At 45.4% G+C, this 22,372-nt stretch overlaps 1 protein-coding gene across 2 annotated transcripts in view; it reads left to right on the top strand.

Moving 5' to 3' along the window:
• Positions 1-22,372, top strand: part of LOC138511606 (E3 ubiquitin-protein ligase TRIM39-like) — a 1,024,620-nt gene that overhangs the window by 428,246 nt on the left and 574,002 nt on the right. For both annotated transcript variants that reach the window (XM_069627393.1, XM_069627392.1), the window contains exon 5: positions 8,714-8,764. In XM_069627393.1, coding sequence (XP_069483494.1) covers positions 8,714-8,764 — 51 coding nt within the window. The remainder of the gene's footprint in view (positions 1-8,713; positions 8,765-22,372) is intronic.

A 22,372-nucleotide genomic window follows, 5' to 3' on the forward strand; every position in this document is an offset into this window, starting at 1 on the left:
AAGAAATAACTTTTGACTTCTTCACGTTTATTGCCAGATGATTTGAAACTAGGTAGTTTTGTAATGCTGTCAGCAATCTTTGAAGCCCAATTTCAGTGGAGTTAAGTAAGACCACGTCATCTGCATATATTACCCAACTTAAATGCTTGCCGTTAACTTTTGGTGGAAATGATTTTGCTTGTGAGAGGCTGCAGGCTTGTTTCACTCCTTTAGTTGTTTTTATATCTCCTGTTACATCTCCTTCGGCATTTAGTCGCACCCGAATGGTGGTGTTCATGTATAATGCCATCAAAGAGGACAATAACTGATGTGGACATCCCCAGGCCTTAAGTTACTTCCATAGGAGCTGGCGATTGATGCTGTCGAACGCCTGTTTTAGGTCAACAAACGCAACAAACAACCTTTTCTTGCGTTTTATGGCGTCCAACTTTGCCATATTTAAGAGCATCAGATTTAACTCAACTCCTATCCCTTTTGTGAATCCAGTCTGCCTTTCATCGACTAAGTTGACTCCTTCAGTCCACCTTGCAATTTATTTTTGCAGGAAGGTAGCGAATATTTTTTATCTTACAGCGCTATAGGGCGGTAGTTCTCAGGGTCTTCACGGTTTCCCTTTTTAAACACCAGAACTACCACAGCGCATTTCCACGAGTCAGGGATCGCCAATGTGGATGCTATATGGTCAAATAACACTTTGATGAATTGCGCCCAGTTTGTTTTGTTCGCTTTTAGCATCGAGTTTGATATGCCGTCCGGCCCAGCGGCCCTCGATATCTTCACATTTTGGATGGCGTTTTCGATGTCTTCAATAGTTTCGGTGACATTCCATTCACAGTTCTCTAACATTATTTTTCATCAAGGTCTTGACTATTAAAAACTGCCGTGTAGTGCTTCACCCAGCTTGCAACATTCACACCATTTGATAGTGTGAAAACTTGCTTTAGGTGACCAGTGTTTATAATTTGCCAGATGTTTCTGCTATCTTTTTGGATTATTAGTCGTAGCATTAGTTCCGCTTGTTCTTGATCCCGGATGATGTTAAATGATTTTATCCAATTTCGGTAGCCTTGGCGTCTCTCAGCAAGCAGGAGACTTAAGTTTTTCTCTCTGGATTTCTTTAGCAAACGGAGATCTTTTTTTTAGCAGTTTCTTCGCCTCACTTATTTCTGAACTAAAATGGATGCTTGTTTTTTCTTACCTTCATGTTGTGCCTGTGGGAACCTGTAGCGAACTGCGTCAATAAGGACACATAGTCAGCCTGAACTCTCGTCGTATTTGTACGGATAAAGTCAGCTGTCAAGCTGTCAATCTGCTTGCTAATAATGCTTAATGATGTTTTATAACTTGGCTGGCTTCGTTTGTGGTACCTTTTCCAGAATAGCACTAGGGCATCATGGTCACTTTTTACTGATTTCAATGTTGTTATCTTTGAAATATGACAATGTAGGTTTTCAGAGACCCAAATATAATCTAGGGTTTTTGTTAAATCTCCTCAATGCCAAGTATCAGCTGCCGGGATGTCACCCCTAGTGCAACCATTTAACATCACACAATGACGTAAAGTCAGTTTGTATTCCCACTTGAGCCCTCGATCTGATGAATCAGTTGGAACTTTATGCTTATTAAATGTGCTTCAGACTTTATCTTTATCGAACCATGAATAGTTCAGGTCGCCACATACCAGAATAAATGGTTTGGCAAAAGACAAAAGACATGCATCTATTTGAGCTGTTATTGATGCTAAATATGCAGACTCGTGATCATTACAGGATTCCAATAAGTATTTATGATCAAAAGTTTTTTTTTATGTTGTTTCCTCAGAGATATATTCAAGAGTTAATGCTTGCACAAACAGATTAGGATTTGAGGCGCTTATCACTTCTCATCCGGATGAGTTCTTTATCATTGTTAATAGTCCAGAAAAAGGATGACCAAATAGATTTTTCGCAGCGTCATTTAAAAATACTGAGTAACCATCACAAGATGGTGTTTCACAGAGCCACGTTTATTGCAAACAAATTAATGGGCTCCTTATCTTCTGGAAACCACCATCTTTAAACAGATGGGCAAATCCTCATGTATTCCACAAAGTTAACAACTGGGTCGAACTTCTTGACCCCACGTTGTCCTAGACATTCTTTTCTTGATTGTGCACATCAGAGCGTAGGCTTTTATATGCCATCAAATGATTGTTAGCATCAATTGGGAGATTAGACTGCTGTTTAAGTTGTTTCCACAGATTGTCTCTTTTGGTTTTTTCGGCAAAAGTAGTCTGAGTTTTTTTCATCGCTGAAGCTTGAGATGACAACTGATCTTCGTACTGCGTCAAATCAAGGCCAAAAAACAATAGATCTTCTCTGGCATCCAGTAACGGTTTTGCTAGGAACTTTGATTTCATATGAAGAATTACCCAGTCAGTTCTTAATTCAGAGTTGCATTCTACTATGGCGATGTCATCAGATCTTATATTTCGTAATGCTGGGACATTATGTAACAACCTCATCACATTAGCTCAATTTAGGTTTACCTCATTTTTTTCTGCTAAAATATTTTCCAGCTCCAGTTTCCACCAGCCCAATTTTGAGGGCTCAGACAGCAAGTTTCTCGCTCCGGCTCTTTGGTATATTTGTTTTTGATTTTGAGCTGACGTTTGTTTCGGATTGAGCCTCAACAGTATGTTTACCTCAAGATTTGTTATTTTCCTTCTTGAGAAGTGTGGTTCATCAGAGGAGGCCAACGGCCCTTTTTCATTCAAGGTAAACCGGTTTCTTGGAGGCTCCTGCGGGCTACAACCGCGCTGCATTTTCTTTCTTATTTCAACTTTTGATGAATTCTCAAAACTGTTCGTGGAATGTTCCTCACCTACACTCTCAGTAGCCACTAAGGCATCTTCGTCGTCAATTGAGTATGTTGAGAGGTTACATAAGTCTAGCGAGGCATTTGAAGATGTGTCATCAGACGAAATTGAATCTTCGCGCAACTCGCTTGGTAGATATTTGCGTTATTCTCTCTATCGCCTTGACAGTGTCATTTTTGTCATTCAACTTCTCCGGCCTGGCCATCGTAGCACTTTTTGTGGCCACTTCTAATCGCGGAGGGATTGTCAAATTTCTAATGAATTTATTTGCATCATTTGAACGTGCTCGTTTCAGTGCGGGACCTTTCATTGTTGATTTTGACCACTTGGTTTTTTTCTCCTTAAGTAGGGCCCGTTTTGAACTTGCAGGTTTTATCGATTTGGCGTAGCCAGTAAAGATGCCACTGTCTTTAATTGCGTCATTACTCTGAGGAATTAGTAATTCAGCGGCTTCCAGTTCTTTTGCTTGCAAGCCAGCTGTAGTGTTCAGTTTCACCATAGTCGAGGCAACTTCCAACACAGGCGATTGTACTTTATCTGGCTGTGATTTTTTTTTCTTTTTATTTTTCGTTTCAATGATGTTTGTGTTTTTGCTACGATCGTTCTGTTGAACAACAGATGGCAACAAATTGAGATTAATTGGCTGGGCCAACGGTGCTCCGCGTTGATCAGCTGTTACAAGATCATTACTTTTTCTGTTGCATTCACAGATATTACTCATTGGGCAGCAAAGAGGCCGCTCTGCCACGTTGTGTCTGATCCACTTCGTGCATTCAACAACTGCTTCGCTGAAGTCTAATTTTTCGAGTGCGTCACATTTAGTTATTTCATTAAGGCGAGATTGCCATTGGCAAGAAGAGGCAGCTTCCAAGTCAAGTCGTTGGGCCAGGTGTTCATTACAATTTTCCAGTGCGATCAGCTTACTATTTGCCGTGATAAGTAGAGAATTTTGGTCACGCACGGCGTCATTCAGTGTCTCATATAACTTCATAAAGGGCATTAAGGCAATAGAGGTAGTGGCTAAAACATTATTATGAATCTGAAGTCCCGCTGCAATAGATATGTTTCCTTTAGTATTGGAAGAGACTTCTGATTGTTTTGTTGGCAAAGGTTGAGCAAGACCAGAGCAAATTGATACATTCGTTGCTTCAGAAGGTCGGAAACTGTCGATGTTAATATTGCCATAGCCGTTGGCCTGACAGCCATCAGATAAATCTAGATTAATGGGCCCCACCACAGCGGCTGAGTCGTTTAGATTGGATGATTATTTGTTAGATGATTAGTCTCCTTCATTAATGTACTCACTTTTTTCTGACTTTTGCTGGCATGTTTTCTTGTTTTTTGATGAGACTTTCATTGAGGCGATCGCGCATTAAAATGAAATCGGCTTTCAGCCGCTCCGTCAAACGCGCTTCACGTGCTACAACATCGTAATTTAGCGCAATGCCAGGAGTTTTCACTTGAGAAGGTAGATTTTCAGGCTGTACTGCGTCCTTCATTCTTTTCTCAGCGATCGCCTCAATATTCCCATCTTCAATTGCTTGTACTGTTTTACAAACAGTCGTTTGCTTTTCCCTCATTTCCATTGCAATTTGCTTGTTCTGACAAGGCTTGATTGTTTGGTCCGAACATGCATATTTGACTGGCTCATTGTGCTTAAGCCGCTCCACAGGTATTGCGATTTGTCCCTGTTGCACGTTTGAAGAGAATGTCGGTTGCGATGAACTCTCCAGCCGATCTTGCCGAGTTGAAACGCTTTCCATCAGTGACCGCATTGCCAGTAAGTCTGCGTCCGTTATGTCAAATGTAAAGGATGTATCGGAAGCATTTACATACACCGACGGGGGCGCCAGACTTTTCATGTTTAAAGACCCAGCCGTAATGCATGCTTGGGCTGCACCCGCTTGCTGCTCAAAAAAAGAGGGATGTGGTGAGTAAATAGATTTGTCAATTCCCGTGGCCGTCACGTCATCGGTGCCAGCCGACCCAGATTTCGTGCTCTTCACTGCAGAGGAAACTGAAACTGAGACCATTGAGGCCAACGCCACTGAGGATGGTACAGTTTCAATGCCAACTGCTAATAAATCTATTGTCAATAGGTTGGGCGATTGCTCACTAGAAATTACGGGCTGCTCGCTTACCTTTATTTTCGCTGCCTCTGAATGCTGCCGCCGGAGCTGCAGCAATCTGTTGCGCTTGTGTGGGCCAGCATCCGTAAGAGCCATTTCAACATTAATGGCTGGCAGCGATTCCATCCGGCGTTCTGAGGCGGACTGGGCTGACTGAACTCAGCTCCGAACTCCGAGCCGCGCTCCGCGCCGGAAGTTCTTTTTTATGGGCAATCTTCAAAGTTAAAGGTATATGCACCAGTTCACAAGTCGCTGCAGCTCCTCTCAAACAAAGAAATGCCAGACAGGGGTTTTAGTAGGGCAGGGGGAGAGGGAAGAAAGCTTTTCATTACGCCACCGGGCATTATCTGACCAGTAATGCCCCCCTAGTCAGGATGTATTTCTTAAGCATGGACCTGTTGCAGGATAAAGGTATTTTTTCAAGGGATTCCTATCTCCAGAGAAGAATAAAGCCATGGATATCAAGGTCGTTCAGAGGGGAAAGAAGAGTAGAGTGATCAAAGGTGTGAAAATCCACAGATTCAGCCTGGTGAATGAGAATGGAAGATACTTCGTTGGAAGGGACCCAGACAATCTGAAACACACAGGAGTGTAGATTCATGGAAGTAATAGCTACAAGGAACACCACCAGTACCAATATGTGTAGGTGAAGGATGAATAAGGAGGATCAAGTGTTGGTGAGCGCTGCTGCAGCATCATCAGTCCCAGAGGTTCAAATCCATGTTTCTGTACTAGATAGGTGCCTGTGATGAAAGGAAAGGGATGCTTGCCTGGGTAAATGGGCCTTCCACCCCTTGACAACCAGTGCCCAAATTCCCATGGTTGTTTTGGAATCTCTTTTCCAACATAACACTTACAGTAACCCAACATCCTATAATGTACAATAAGCAAATGGTCAAGCACCTGTCCAAGAATGCATTTTCCCAACACTATAATGTTTGAATGATGATGTGGCAATTCCAGTGACTAGCGAAGCCACCAAGGCCAATGGGCATACTTAATAATTGCTGAAAATCTGTGCTTGCTTTTTGCATCCCGATGTCCCCTCAACCACATCACAGACAGTGCACAAGAGCCGAGCTACGTTCAGTGTTGCCATAGTTCACAGAAGCATTTTATAATGACAAAACCCCATAGGGAAACGCCTTGCTGTCTACTTACTTTGTTATGTAGAAAGTAGGTGTTCATTTTGCAGTCAGACAATATCCAAGCTGTTACGGCCATGCGCACCAGTACTTCCCATCCCTTTTAGTACAACAATGTTTACCATTTTAAGCCTAAGTACCCAAACACTGGCCAGAAGGATGGCTACTCAAACTCATTGGTCAAACTGAATCCAATACACAGGATCCGGTGCACTTGCAGGTTCTCGCAGGATTTTCCAGTCCTACTCTAACGTGGTGCAAGTGTGTTGGGTGGGACCGCCGTCACTACTTATTCAGAACCACTGAAAGTCTTGGAGAGATTTGGCCCATCAGTTGGATACCTAGAATCTCTACCGGGATTAACTGGCCCCATAAAAGGCCCAGCTCATTTTCAAATTCCCTTTGTGGATTGTGTTAGGATATATTAGAAGGAGTATGCAGGACCGACTCATGACAAGCAATTCACAAGTGCTTTGCTGGACTTTGGGCATCCTTCCTTGCACATTTTAGTGCGTTTATTTGCATTATAATTACATTTCTCATTGTTATTTTTGCGAAACTATGAGAAACTATGCAAACTTTTCATCAAGTCGCCTTGTATCCTTTTTGGAATTTACAATACCTCAATGTCAGATGTTGATCAATGGCAAAGCGTTGAGCTTTTACCCATCCATCCCCTGTTGTCCTGTGCATAATAGATTGGAAGATGAGTCCTTTATTGTTTAACTACTACATTCAGAACCCTCTAGAATCTATTCATGAAGATATTGTGCCCAATTCTGGAAAAAGGTGTTTTCCCACAAGTAATCGGATGTGCTAGTCATCTCTTCACTTCTGTGAATCCATACTTGATGAAACAAGCTGACATTTGCTTTTACGTCAAGTTGAAGTTAGATTTGCTGCACACTCTATATATACTAGTAATCCCCTGCTCTCCAGAAATAGCACCCACTCTGCAGGTGATGCAGTGTACCCTGGAACTACATTTAGCTCCTGCTTATCAACTCTCCATGTTGATCCCTGGGAGTGTCAGTGAGCGGTTTGAGAATGTGGGGGTTTGTGAGGGGGTTCCTCAATAGGTGAAGTCGATAGATGGGGATTCCAAGGAGCAATTGGAGACTGTGGGGTTCCTGTCTGTGGGCAGCTTGAACTCTGATATGAACCCACTAGGACTAGTTCCCACTAATAAAACAGGTGAAAGAGTAATTATCTGGGGCCTAAAACAGTAACATGAGCATCTGTAAAAGTAATATTAAACTTTAGTTTAATCCGGGCTTCAAAATAATAGAATACACTTGGGAGTAAAGAATATAAAATCATATTCAAATCTCTCATCCGTGAAAGGTGCTCCTCATAATTTGCACTTAGTTAGCACTTGTAGTTGCTCCTACTGAGGCAACTTTCCTTTATATTATGATGGGATTTTGGAATCTGTCCACACCTTCATCAGGCCACTTCAGTTCATGAGGGATTCAATGGGCTTCATGAGCCAAATGTAGACAGAAGCAGGTGGGTCTACCGTCCTCTGTAGACCGCCTAATAATTGGGCTTGAGGCTAAGGTGAAATTGTAGCAAGTTTTAAAGGAAGGAACCTTGACAGTGCAACCTTCTTCATTCATCTTCTGCTCATAAACGCCATTGGTCAGAAAGGTTTGGAAAGCCAGCCTTAGGGGCCTAGGTGTCCAGAAGTGAGGTTTTAACAGATTGGATCGTGGGTAATTGCCGGAATGAATGGGTGTTGAGTCACGCCACCCTGTGTTCCTCTACAGTGAAGACACTGTTTTAGTACATGAGTGGAAGGATGTCACGCGTGTGTGTGCAGGATAAATGAGTGACACTGAAAGGAAGCTTAGGTGGAGTCCATCACAAAGAAAAGTGAGGATGAACAAGACATCAAAGGAAGACTTTGATGTCTTAAACCGACAGGTGTTACTGAGTAAGAGGGAGTCATGCTGTTCAAGATTTGAGATAGGAATTGCAGGAAAGCTATTTAAAGCTAATTTAAAAGGGTGCAAGAGGAGGTATCTCTGCAGTGTAGAATTGGATGATGGTCCACGTGGGAAGGGCCCTTTGCAAAGGGTACAGCTGTGGTCTCACTGTAAGAAGAGCTGATTTAAGTGAGTGTGGTGCATGGTTGCATGTTGGCAGGATGGAAATTGAAGGCACTGTCCATTAGACGTGGGCAAGATGTGTTCATGCCACCCCTGGCCTTGGGTACTTTAGGACAATTAGAGAATGCGTCCTGCAGAGGACCTCTAAAATATCTAAATGTGGGAATGTTTGAAAGGGTCTTGCATGGATGGAATAACATGATGTATAAAGGAATTCTTATATGTTGCAGATTTCTGCTGCAAACTGTCGTGACAGGGAGATTGGTTCTCATCTGTATCAAGTGCAAGATATGTCACATCCATGTCTCCTAAAAGGAAGCAACACATTATTTCTATCTGAGACAGAACTTCCTTTATTTATTTCCTGTAACCAACGATGAACAAGCAACTTTACATTTTCTACTTGGTTTATTTTTCCGCTCTCTCATTATGACATGTGATAAGTTATCTCAACTCTCTGTTTTCTTTCAGGATACACGAGGTACTTGAACAAGAAACTGAAGAATCTCATGGAGAAATAAAGTAATTACACTTATTTATTCCACAACGTTTCTGTTATGGACTGTCAAGCTCACCCTCATATGCCTTTGCACAATGTTTTGATTTTTATTCAATACTAGCAAAAAGTACCCATTCTCCGAAAGGGTCCTGTAGACAGACAAGACAACACTCTCATCAATTGTTGAAAATCAATGATCCTGTAAGTCGCTGTTCCAATTCGCTAATGGCTTCATGTGCTTTGCACCCTGACACAAACTGCACTGAGAAAGGGCGCGTGTGGCTGACTGTCATACCCCGGAGTAGACATTGGGGGGATGCGAGAGTTGGTGTGCTGCTGCATACTGGTACCTACTGTGCTCTCTCCCCACCTGTTGCCTCACCCAGGCGTGGTGCATTTCGTTTTGGTGCATTTCAGTGCAAATATCTCTGAAACCGTGCATCCTAGGGCCTTGAAACGTGTGTTTTGAGGTCCCATACTTCAAGTTTTGTTCCTCATGTCAAACCCGGTCATTCTATGACCTCATTGATGTTTTGCCGATTTCAGCCAACCGTCTCAAGTGTGATGGTGCTGAAATCCAGGGAAATGGGTGTGGTGTCCAAATTACATGTAGCCAGTCATGTCTTGAGAGTCCTAACCGGTAACTATGCAAAATTGGTGCAGATTAGTGAAACAGTGTGGAATTGTACAAGGAACAACGCTTCGCCAAGCCACAAACCCACAAACAAATGTTGACTTTTATAAATATAGATATAGAAACAAATAGGACCTGAAGTGCCCAAAAAATGTTGCACATTTAAAAGATGTGTCTATAGTCAGACAGACAGCCGAAGTATATACCATATGTACCATGAACTGGATTCATCTTTAGTTTTCGATGAAAGCCTGGTCAGCATCACATGCAACGCACCTTCTCAGAAACCCAATGGTGACAGTTACCATTGCCATTCCCAGGTTAGTTCTAATACACCAGCCTATCATCTAGAGCAGTATGATAATGTCGGTATAAATGCACACACACTCACACTGTGCTTCCTTTAAATTAAAGACATCCCAGTAGCCGCAGTTGTTCTCAGTGCTCTTACTTGCACAGGACCTCAGGGGACCTTGGCACTGGTTCATGACAAACATGCAATGCACCTAACCTCGCCCTGCTCACGGTACTCTGTGCTGCACAGAGATGACTGATCACCACTGCCAAGTCCAATTACAGCTAAACTAAAATAGCCACAGAAAACAAAAAATGTAGACCCCTCTTCAAAGCCATCAAGCATAGAGCCAACACTTTGCCAACCCACTTGCATTGCACTCCATTGAAATATTATCTGCCATCAACTCTTTATTTATCGACAAGATATGCATGATCCACCAGCACATAGATCCCAACAACACAACTGACAGAATACTATACATCCCATCTGGCAAAACCACCACTACCTGGACAACTTTCAAGAAATACACAATGGAAGACCTCTCATCCACCCTATCATAGCCAAGACCATATCATACGCAGAAGACAACTCCCTGCCTCCATTCTCAAGACCCTTATGACTGAGGCATTCCTCCTTTACATGACAATCAGCTCCTTTACTGAAGGCACCTTCCCTTAAACCCTCAAGACCAGACACAATCTTGCACTTTTCAATAAACCAACACTGGACCCCGATTGCCTCAGCAACTACCACCCCATCACCCATCTTCCATCCTAGGTAATTTTCTTGAGAAAGCAATAGCCATCCAACTTCTCCAACACATAAAGCCAACATCCTCCTTCGGTCCACCTATCTGTCTTCATACCCAGATGCGTATGGAAAAGGCTCCCAAAAATGTGATCAGCAATACCCTTAACCTGCTTGATGGTGGCCATCAATGCCTTCTGGTTTTCCTTGACATCTCAGTAGCATTCATTAATGTAGACCATCAGACACTCTACGCCATTCTACCCCCCCCCCCACATGAGAATACACAAGATTGTCCTCAGGTAGTTCATATCCTACCTTGCTAACCACCACCAATTCATTCAAATGGATTCCGCTAGATCACTACCTCTACCCATCACCTGTGAAGTCCTGCAAAGATCAATACGCTCCCATGTGATCTTCAACCTTCACATAGAACTGCTCAGACCCTCTGGCTCCACACAAAATCCACTTCCACCAATACGCAGATGACACACAGCTATGTCTCAAAATCTCCACAACTGAAGACATCCACAGGTTATAGGCCTACCTCACATTGATCTCATCCTGATGTCCAGCCCCTCGAAGACCGAATTCCTAGTGCTGACTAACAAAACCAAACATTTTGATATCTAGATCTAACTCTCTGCTATGAACCTTGAAGGGTTCGCACAACAGCTGGTAACCTGCAACAAGTCACCTAGGTTTGATATTGGCAGACACCTTTCATGAAAGTAGCACATGGAAAGGAAGATACAAATGGCTTGGTACCATGTTTTCTCTGCAGAAAGTTAAGGCCTTTATCCCAGAAATCAACTTCAGATCTGCTCTTCAAGCCGTGGTCCTTTTCAGCCTGCATGGTGGCAATGCCCTTTTGTAAGGCTTTCTGGTGACTATGCAGGAAACCCTGAGATATGGTTACATGCTCAGGGTGATGCATCAAAGGACTCCACATCCCCCTGCATTCATAAAACTACATTGGCTCCAGCAGCAAATATGTATCACTCCTTTCCTGGGCAAACTCCTAGAAAAGCTGGCCAGCTTACTCTCCACCCCGAATCTGTTGGTTGTGTTGAGTACAGAAACTGCTCTCCTGAAAACCTGCGAAGACCTGCTCTTAAACCTTGACTATAACTTTCCTTCTGTCCTGATCCTCCTTGATCTTTCCTCTGCTTTTGACACGGTCAGTCATGCTATGCTGATCAATTGTCTCTATGCCAACCGGGGCAGCACGGATCAGACCCTAGCCTGATTGACCTCCTTCCTCTCTGATCAACCTTCCCAGGTGCAACTGGGGTCCATTCTCTCCACAACCTCTCTCTCAACATGTGGTGTTCCCCTGGGCTCTAACCTCTCACCCTGACTCTTCAATCTTTATTTGGCACCTCTGGCCCATCTCATATCTACCTTCTCTCCTAACTTTCATTGTTATGCAGATGACACTCATCTCTCCTTCAGGCTCCCCTCTGTCTCCTCTCTTCTCTCGCTCATTGCTGAGTGTCTATCCACGATTCAGGAATGGTGTGCAGCTAACGATCTCTGCCTGAATGCCAGTAAGACTGAGCTCCTTCTCATTGGGACCTCTGCTCGCGCTTTCCCTCTTTCACTCCGGCTACCCTCCTTGCGCCCTCTACCTGCACCTACCTGCGAGGCAAAAAGCCTTGGTGTCATCTTCGATTCCACCCTCTCCTCCTCTCCTCACATTACAGACGTCTCTACGAAGTCCCAGTACCAGCTGCAGCACCTCAGAAGTATTCTGCATTTTCTCACGAAGCTCACTGTCTCCAGAGCCCTGGTTCTCTCAAGGCTGGACAACTGCAACTGCCTCTTTCTAAAATCTGCCTGCGTCTACTCTTCGCCCTCTGCAACTAATCCAAAACAGGACTGCAAGACTTGTCCTTGGACTCAAGCCCAGGGATTATATCTCTCCAGCTGTGAAATCTCCCCAGTGGCTCCTGGTGCCAGCAAGGATCAAGTTCAAGACCGTATCATTGTCCACAAGGCCTTCTTGGTGCCGAGGACAACACGGCATCCAACTCTCTCTTCCTAAGCACTTTCCTTCTTGAGCCCTCCTCTCATCCACCTACAACTCTCTGAGGATCAGACGCTTCTCCAGGCAGACAGTGGGGGGTATATCTCTCTCCTCAGCTGGTGCCTTTCTCTGGAACAGCCTTCCTGCCTCTCATCTCAAACTTGAGCAGGACCAGCTCAGGTGGCAACTGAAGACCTTCCTTTTCATGTCTGCTTTCTCTCTCTCTAATGTTCTTGTCTGCTACACTAACTGGTTACCTGTCCTCCCTCTGAACCTTATGTGGATCAGGCTACTTCACGACTAGTAGCCCCATGCACTGCCTTCGGGTCTATCATGCACTAGGGACTGCATCTGCAACCCTGCAGCCCCCTGCCTCCTGCACTTACTTAGAACTGGCCACCCCGGCAGCACTTACTTGAGCTTTGCTTTGCACCCTCCTTTTCCCTCCCACTGGCACTTCTCCACTCCCTTCCTCTTGCATGATCTGAATGACTTAAGGCCTAGTAACATTGCTTGTTTTGTTCCTCTTTGTCTTCCCCTTCCTTGTCGTGTTGCGCCTAGAAACACTTGTGTACAGGCGCATTATAAATGACTTATATCATATTCAAATCCTGCTGCATCATCTACAAGCCTGTCTCCCTGAAGTCCCCAAGCTAACTTACAGATAAGCTGAGCATCACTGGAAGGCTATGAGCCATCAGAAGTAAGAACCAGTTCAGAACTCTTGATGGTGCAGGAAAGAAAGAACCAGAAGGCAAGCCTTCTCAGACTACTCCGCAAGGCTCTGCAACCTCGTCTCTAGCAAGACCTGACTCACCCCTTGTTTCTAAATTTCAGAAAGGAACTCAAGACTCTCCTGTTCAAGGAATAGCTCCTCCCTATTACCTAGATGGAACACCCTCCACGTCCAAAGTACCCTTAGACTGGGAGATCGGGCTCCCACTGTTACCTCCCCTAGTTGCTTGTAGATCCCTTGCTGCCAAATTGCCCAACCTCCACCACAGTTAGCTTCTCCCTCCCTTGTATCTCTGATATTCTCTCACTATGTATACCCTTATAATAATATTCATATTACAACGTGAGCAGCAGGAGAAGGTTTGTAATTGCGACAGCCTTGGCCTTCTTCTACCATGCTGCTATGGAGGCTTCTATGTGCAGATATAGTCTCGATTTTTATTGATCCCTTTCTGAGGAATGCTTTCTTAATATCAACCCCTGACTTAAGAATGAGATTGCTTTTTCTGTTGCCTTTTATAGAATGGGCACCGCCCCAAACCTCCCTGTATTTGCCTTCCTCTCCGCTGTTTTTTCCAGGCCTACTTTCCTCCATTTCCTCCACAGCATGGGTCTTTTGGCAGATAGGCTTTTTCAGAAAGCATTTTCTAGAAGATCATTTCAGATTTTACCATAAGGTACTGCATTAGGAAGGATAAGATTGTGAGGCAGGTGGGGTAGGATTGCAGGAGGACAGATATTTGTCTCTTTGTGGTAACTAGGGTGGGAGGGACATGAGAGATACAGGTGTGGCAGTAGTAAGAAGTCAGTTTCATCCATGTGTTTGTATGGGAAGGTGTGAGAGACACAAGTCATGAGAGAGGAAGTGGACAGAGTCCAGAATTCTAATTACTCATCTCTCCCAGTGCACCGCTGGTTCATGGTGACAGCCAAAGAAGCATATAGGGATACAGGCAGAGCTTCACCCCATTCTGTGATAGCTGAACATGTATCATCATCTGAGTTTTTCCACTTAAGGATTTAATGGACAGAGACAACGCAAGCCTTACCTACATTCTCCAAATCAATCAGAACCCTTTTGCATGCCACCCACCCTTGTGAAAAAGAACCCTGTTGTGGATGCTTATCCATCTACAGTTCTTTGCATGATTGCTTGCGTGATATTGGGTTCGGAGGATCTACTTTTTTGATGGAAGTGTTTAATTGTCAGCTGAACGTCTGTTGTTCAAACCCAACCCAACCAATTGTTTCGTGACAATAAGATTGTTACAAAATATCTGAATAGCCCTCATCGGGTCGTTCCTGGCCAGGAAAGACTCACCTGAAGTGCTCCGCTCAGAGCGCTGGAGTTTGTTTCCTTTCTTCCCCGTCCACAATGGAAAGGGAGAAGGGACTTTGTATAGTCCCTTTGCCCCGTTCCATGATGGTCATTTTGTTTGTTCCCTCTTTTCAATTTTTTTAATGCCTGCCATGGAAAGAGAGAAGGGGCTACATGTAGTCCCTTCTCCCCGATCTCTGGTGGCCATTTTTTTGCTTTTACCAGACCAGTTATGCCCTACTCCTCGGGTTCTATTGCTTTAATTAACTGTCATTCTTTATGCATTTAGTATACCACATTAGTGCAAAAGCAGTCTATTTGAGTGCGTCTTGCTGATCTAATTTCATAAACATTATGGCACTAAGAGCAGACATGCCAGCTAACTGTGGCAGCAGTCGGAGGAGCCGGAATTGCCATGCATTGGATTTTCTTTTCAATTGTATTTTATAACCTGCTTAGATTATACATGTAAATCCATGCATATCCAATAATATCCATTGTATCAGAACATGGTTCTGTAATATCAGAAACAAAGTGGTAAAATCAATCCACTTAATAATGTTGGTACATTTAGACTCTGTACCTTGATGTTTTCTAGCCAAGCAGGAGGAACATGCAACACTTTGACATTCTATTTTAGCAATGATTTCCACACAAATGCTCATTGCCAGATGCATACAGTTCATTGCAGTGAGTCAACATGATTAATTTGTACCTTCTGTATTTTAATTACGTTCTCCACAAATATGCAAATTGACGCATGACACAACCCCTTCCTTAATTGTAACGAGGGAGTGAATTTGCAATGTTCTGGGAATTGGTCATAAATTCGGCATAAGCGGAGGCAATGATGTATTTCTGCATGTCTATCAAACTGGCAAATTCTTATTTCAGATGTTCAATGGGTTAAATCTCTGTTTTGCATAATCAGTGCAGTCATTAGCTGACTGATATGAAAGTTCGTAGACTCCTGCCTCAGCCGTTTACATGGTCATTCAACTAAGTCCCACTGCACAAATATCGGCCTAAAAAATGCAATATATGAACCGTGCTATGATATCAATGTGCACTACCCATTTTTGAAATTTGACCTTCATATAGTTTTCTTTTGTACAATGATATTATTGACCCAAAAAAAAAAAAAACTGCCATAGTATATTTAAAAAATAATAAAGATTTAATACAGCAAGACAGACATTTCATTTTCAACTATTTAATTAGAGGCATTCAACACTGTAAAAAAAAGATATGTAATCAAACAAGATAAAGGGTTTCATTGAAAGAATGCGACCTGGGACAGTCCTTTGTTAGGACTTAAACCAAGTCCCTTTCTATACAGATACCCTTCACGTGCATTCTGCCAGGATGTCACCTCATGGGTCATGATTCTGACCCAAAGCATTGATTAGAACTTCCGGTCAATAACCATGCATTTTGCTACTGGTTATTGCCTTAAATAATATCTGAGAAATCTACCATTGCAAAATGTATGCTCACGTTGTTTCCTAATAAATGTTGGGTCCATGACAAAAACGAGTCAAATGTAAGAACCAGATACATATATGTCCAGCCTAGCCTCCCCCAAAATAAAGCCCTCAAGATTATCTTTCAAATTAAAATGTACTTGGCCAAACTGCAAAACTGCATACACCTATGTTTTCTGCTGTGGACCTGTGAAATGTAAATATTCCCAAGTCATGAGACTAATGCTTTGTCCAATATATGTACATTAGTGTTGATTATCAGTTTGCAAACGAATCAGGCACTTAAGGAGTTAACAATAATATAGGATCATGCCGCTCTTTGGGAAAAGGTGGATCTAGATTTTGGGCTGGTCGGTGGGGGGCTTGCAGAATGATGTTCCCCTTTCCTGAAGCCAAATGATATCACGCAGGAAGATTGTGCAAAGGGTACTTTTTGTCTTGGAATAAAGTGCTTTCCGTGTATGCCAGATAGCTTGTTTTACATGCCACTCCCTGAGGACTACACATAGTACACTAGCATGTAACGTAATGCACCCATCTGCCACTATTGGTGCCGTCTGTGCACTTGGCTCTGTAAGAACAAAGGATCTGTGGGGTTTATTAGTGGGGCAGTGGCAAAGGCAGATGCAAACCTGTGCCAATCGGCTTTCTATATGTTTGGCGTCGACACGTAGGAGTAAGTTAGCGCAAGTGCTTATAGACTACAGCACTGCGGGCATGGTTAGCCTCCGATGTGGGCGAATGCCACAAGGCTGAATAGGAAAGTCTACAGCATCAGAGAAGCACACTAAAGGGAAAGCATCCATTCTGTTTTGCAAAATCCTCTTTTAGGCAATTAGTTTAAAACGACGATTGTGATATCGTATAACATTTAAAATGTAGGCTAAGGAAACCATGAGAGCAGCCTCGTTTACTGAATTCCAGGCGGGAGGAAATGAAGCCTTGCCAAGTAGAAATTAATACTTCCCGCTCAACAGCTGTAATCAACTTAAGTATGCTGCCAAACGGGTTAATTGCCACACTGGTGCTTAGCAACTTGTTCAAGTTACTTTGGGCAAAAGCTGAACAGGTGAAGGCCAGTATTTAATAGACTGAGTGAGACGACGCAGAAAAATGTATTTCTCATTCACAATGGTCTAGATTATTAATAAAAACGCTGCACCTACCAAAAAAGTACTCAAGCACTATTTTTGATTCAGCCCCAAGACTTGTGAACTTGCTCCAAAATGTTGGCAGGTACCCATGCTAAAGGCACAATTAGCCGGAAGCATGCTTCAATGATGCGTGTAGGCTGTACATGGTATTCCCATGCTGTAGCATGCTTTCATTTTCATTTTTTTAAAACTTTTCTTTATTGGCAAGAAGCAGTAGTTGGCACGGTACATGTTACAGTAACAACACAGAGTTCATGTCAAAAGAGTAGGTGACAATGCAAAGGCGCGGCAAAGAAAACACTCACGCACATAACAGCAGGTATATTACAGCAGGCCATTCATCTTACAGCGTGATCCATCCCCTGCTCAGGAGATGGGGGAGAAGACAGAAGCTCCAAATCAACCCTTCTGTTCAGGTAGCTACAGAACTCAGTCCAAACATTTTTAGGTCTAGCATTCCCAGGCAACATGTTGATGTAGTCCTCCTCACACATTTGTGTCCATGTGAGGGCTTTCAACCACATCTGTAGTGAAGTGGGGGATCGCCGTTTCCAACACTGCAGAATGCATTTCTTGGCCACAATCGCAGCCAGCTTCAGGAATCTAGCAGCCCGCTTCGCATCAGTCCCCTCCCAGAGCCCGAATAGTAGAGACAGGGGGTCAAGGTCAACACGGAACCCCACCATCTCAGAGAGAGCCCCAAGCACCGCCTCCCAGAACGGGGCCAGTGCCCCACAAGACCAGAACATGTGTGCGTGGTCCGCATTGCTGGATCTACATCTCTGACAGGAGTGGGAGTGGTCCCGTGCAAATTTCCCAACCGCGTGAGGGGTGTAATATAGGCAATTGAGCAACTTGTATTGAACGCATCTGACCCTGGAATTGAGAGAAACCTTGCGTGTATGCATGCACATTTTGGTCCACATACCATCTGTGATGTCCAACCCCAGATCGCGGCTCCAAGCATCCCGGACAGCATGGGAGGGTTCCGCAGCTCTCGCCATCAACATTTTATACAGGGCGGACACTATGCCCCTGCCCCCAGCGGAATTCGCAATATAGTAAATCTCGGGGGACTCGGGGGGTTCATCAGGATACGAGGGCCACATGTCCTGGACAGCCGCTCTGAGTCGAAAGTATTGCAGCAGTTCCAGAAAGGACTTGGAGTGCCCTGGCCTCCATGTGTGGGGGGTGATAAATTTCCCATCGGGGAACAGGTCGGAGAATGATCTGTATCCTAGATCCAAGCAGTGACGCATCAGCAGCTTATCTTGTGTGGGGGTGAGGCCAGGGAACGACCATAAGGGAAGCCATTTATAGTACGGGGGGGAGCCGGAGTGGGACATCAGAACCTGTCGCCACGCTCTGATAGTGGAGGCCACCGGGTCAGCGGGGGCGTCCGAGTGATACGACTGGAAAAGGATAAGGGACATGACATTTACTTCCGCAGTCGAGAGGCTCTCAAGCTTAACATGGGGAGGAGGGTCCTGGTGTTGGTACCAGTATGTGGCGTGCTGAGCTTGTGCAGCTATCCAGTACTGAGTAAGATCAGGTGCATTGAAGCTCCCTTCTCGTAGGGCAGAGTCATAAATTGCCACTTCCTACGCACGGCACCGGAATGCCACAGGAAGCGAGCGCAACCCGCGTGCAGGTCAGCAAAGTATTGTTTTCCGGGCCAGAGTGGGACATTAGCAAATATATATAGGAGCTTTGGGACTATGATCATCTTGATTAGGGACAGCCTCCCTGATAGTGAGAGTGGAAGGTTACACCATCTTTTCATCCTAGTCTCAGTGTATTGCGCGGCCGCCCCATAGTTGTCAGCCAATAGAGAGGACTTCGAGAGGGACACCTGGACCCCCAGGTATTTGATGCCCTCGGGGGCCCACTTGATTGGGAATTCGCATGCAGGTTGGGGAGTTGCGGGTGTGAGGGGAAAGATTTCTGATTTGGTGTAATTTATAGTGAAGCCAGAGAAAGTGCCAATTTTGATTATTTCACGAATGATCGGGTCAAGATGGACCGATGGGTCTCTAATGTACAAGAGCACGTCGTCCGCATAAAGTGATATGATCTCAGGGGTGTCCCGTAGCCGTATTCCTTTGCGGGTATGGTTGTCTCTGACACTATCCGCCATGGGCTCGATAGCCATCGCAAAAAGGAGGGGAGAAAATGGGCAGCCCTGACGGGTCCCTCTATGGAGGGTGAAGGGAGCTGAAAGGTGAGAGTTAACCAGGACTCTGGCGACAGGGTTAGTATATAGCAGTTTAATGCAGGCCATCATGTATGGGCCGATCCCCATCTTCTCCAGCACCGCCCACAGGTATTGCCATGAGACCATGTCGAGCGCCTTTTGGGCGTCTAGCGTCACGGCAACCGCGTTGGCTTTGGGGTCTATCCTAGAGATAACGTTGAATAACCGCCGGATGTTTAAGGCAGTGGAGCGGGCAGGAACAAAACCACTTTGATCCGGGTGGATCAGATATTTCATGATGGGGAGGAACCTATTTGCTATGACCTTGGCGAAAATTCTGGTGTCGGTATTGATGAGGACAGGGTTCTGTAGGAGCCGCATTCATCAAGAGGCTTACCCGGCTTGGGGAGCACAGTGATGACAGCCTCACGCAGGGTCTGGGGAAGGGTGGCAAGGCGCAGGGACTTGACCCAGACCTCATGAAGTCGCGGGGCAAGAAGGGCAACGTGCTCTTGATAGAACTCGGCAGTTAGGCCATCTGGGCCAGGAGCTTTCCCCTTAGGGAGGGCGGAGATGACCGAGGCGATCTCGTCAAGGGTGAAGGGTGCATCTAATTGTTCTTTAGTAGCTAAAGATATGAGGGACATTGGGATGCGATCGAGGAGAGCATTCAGGTCCTGCGGGCTGTGCTCCCGCTGTCGGGCATAGAGGGTAGCGTAAAAATCTGCGAAGGTCTCAAGAATGGTCCGATCGGACCAGTGCCGCACTCCGTTATTGTCGATGACACTATCAATCCGGGCTCTGCCTCGCTCGGACCGGACAAGACGGGCAAGGGTACGACCCGGCCTCTCCCCCTCCCCGTACCTCTGGGCCGCAACCGGTCGGGCAAGGTATTTTATCTCGCTGAGGGCAAGGGATTCAAATCTATCAAGTTCAGAACGTATCTCTGCCAGCTTCGGTGGGGAAGGGGAGGCAGCGTACTCACGCTCCAGCCCCCTAAGTCTGGACTCAGAGCGGCATAAAGAGTTTCTAATATCTTTCAGGACCCCAGCCTCCCTGGAGATACACATGCCTCTGATGAAAGCCTTGAATGCCTCCCATCTCACCCCATCCGTCGTGTCATGTCGTTTGTTATTATCAAAAAACAAGGTGATATCGGCGAGGATGTCGGTCTTGAAGACAATATCCTGAAGCGCCTCTGATTTAAAGCGCCAGTTAGAGTGATGGGGGAGGGCCGGGTGCAGGGCTATGTCCAATGTGATCGGGGAGTGGTCGGACAGCGTGCGTGGCAGGATCTGTGTGGTAAGTGTTTTGGCCATGAGCCTGGCAGAGAGAAGGAAGAGATCGATTCTGGAGTGACTGTCATGGGCAGAGCAGAGGAGTAAAATGTAAACTCTTTAGACAATGGGTAGAATGCTCTCCAGGCATCGACCAGCCCAGCAGTTACCATGTGTGCATGGAGGCGGCGAGCAGCCCTGGACACCACCCTGGGTGCAGTTCCGGATCTGTCCAACTCAGAGTCCAGGATGAGATTCATGCCCCCCCAAATAATTGGAACCCCGACATATCTTAGGAGGATGTCAATAATGCGATCAAAGAAATCGGGTGTATCGATGCTCGGGGCGTATGTATTAACGAGCAGGCATTCAGTATTAGCGAGGAAGCAGTGGAGGATCACGTACCTGCCCTCAGTATCTATGTGGCTGGTGCGCAGGGAGAATTCCAAGGACTTGTGAATCAAGGTAAGGACCCCCCTGGACTGTGAGGAGTACACCGTGTAATATTTGTTGGGGCCCCATGCCGGAGCGAGAGAAGCCGAGAGGTGAGCGAGGGCGTGGGTTTCTTGCAAGAGAAGTATTTTGACCCTGTGTCGCTGGACATATGCAGTAATCCTGCATGCCTTCGTGAAGTTGCTGAGCCCTCTGATATTCCATGACATTAACCTAACCGCCATTCAGTAGCGTTTTTAAGGGGGATCCCAGTAACGCATGACATAGTCAGTTAAATAAGTGTCGGTCACCCAAACAGTAACACGCTGCATCGGGCCATGAGCCACTGCTATCTCGCCATTTTTACCATAACATCCCACAACTGAACCCTCCCCCTCCCTCACTGCCACCCCCAACACAGCAGTGCCCGTGTACCCACCCAGAAAACCAAGGCGAGCGTGCGAAACCCAACAGGGCACCACATGCTCACACGCCCAACTGGGGCGCAACCAGGGATCAAAACAAGCCAAACTCGGCATTGCAGCTGCAGCGGGGGTCGCTGCTGCCGTGGGCCCGACTAAGATGACTGATCGGTGGTATACACCGTATACCGTACAGCGGTAAACATGGTAAGTTTCCAAGAGACACCACAACAGAGTACGGTAGACAGAGGGTATAGAACTAGAAGTCCCCAATGGTCGGTGAAATATACCGTAGTTCGTGCTCCGGTGTCACATATTAAATTTCAGGAGACATTACAACAAGTTACAACAAACAAAGGATATGCAAGACAAGGATTCATGAGATTGCGAGGCAAATGCAGATGGCGAGGAGGCCATCAGTACAGTAAAGGATTCAAGCCTCGGGGCGAGACCGACCAGCTCAACCCTCCTCCGATGGTTCGTCGACAGGGCCAGGGAGAGGAATATGGGACTCAATAAATTTCACTGACTCCTCTGGGACCGTGAAAAAGTACAACTTATTGCGGTGGGTAAGCTTCAGCCTTGCGGGGAACAACATGGCGTATTCCACCCTCCTCTCCCTGAGCAGTTTTTTCACACCATTGAATTGCCTGCTCTCCATTTGGACATTGACAGAGAAGTCAGGAAAAATATGGATTGTCTGGGACTCAAATTTCAGTTCACCCTTTTCTCGAGCCAGACGTAGAATGTGATCCCTATCTCTGAAGCTGAGAACCTTGGCGATGATTGGTCTGGGGAAATCGCCTGGCTTGGGGCGGGGGGCCAGTGCACGATGAGCGCGTTCAATAGTGAAAAACGGGGAGAGTTGAGGATTGCCCAAGAGGTCTTTCAGGAGATTTTCAAC

The sequence above is a fragment of the Ambystoma mexicanum genome, chromosome 6p (assembly GCF_040938575.1).
Source record: "Ambystoma mexicanum isolate Mex_15411 chromosome 6p, UKY_AmexF1_1, whole genome shotgun sequence".
NCBI lineage: Eukaryota > Metazoa > Chordata > Amphibia > Caudata > Ambystomatidae > Ambystoma > Ambystoma mexicanum.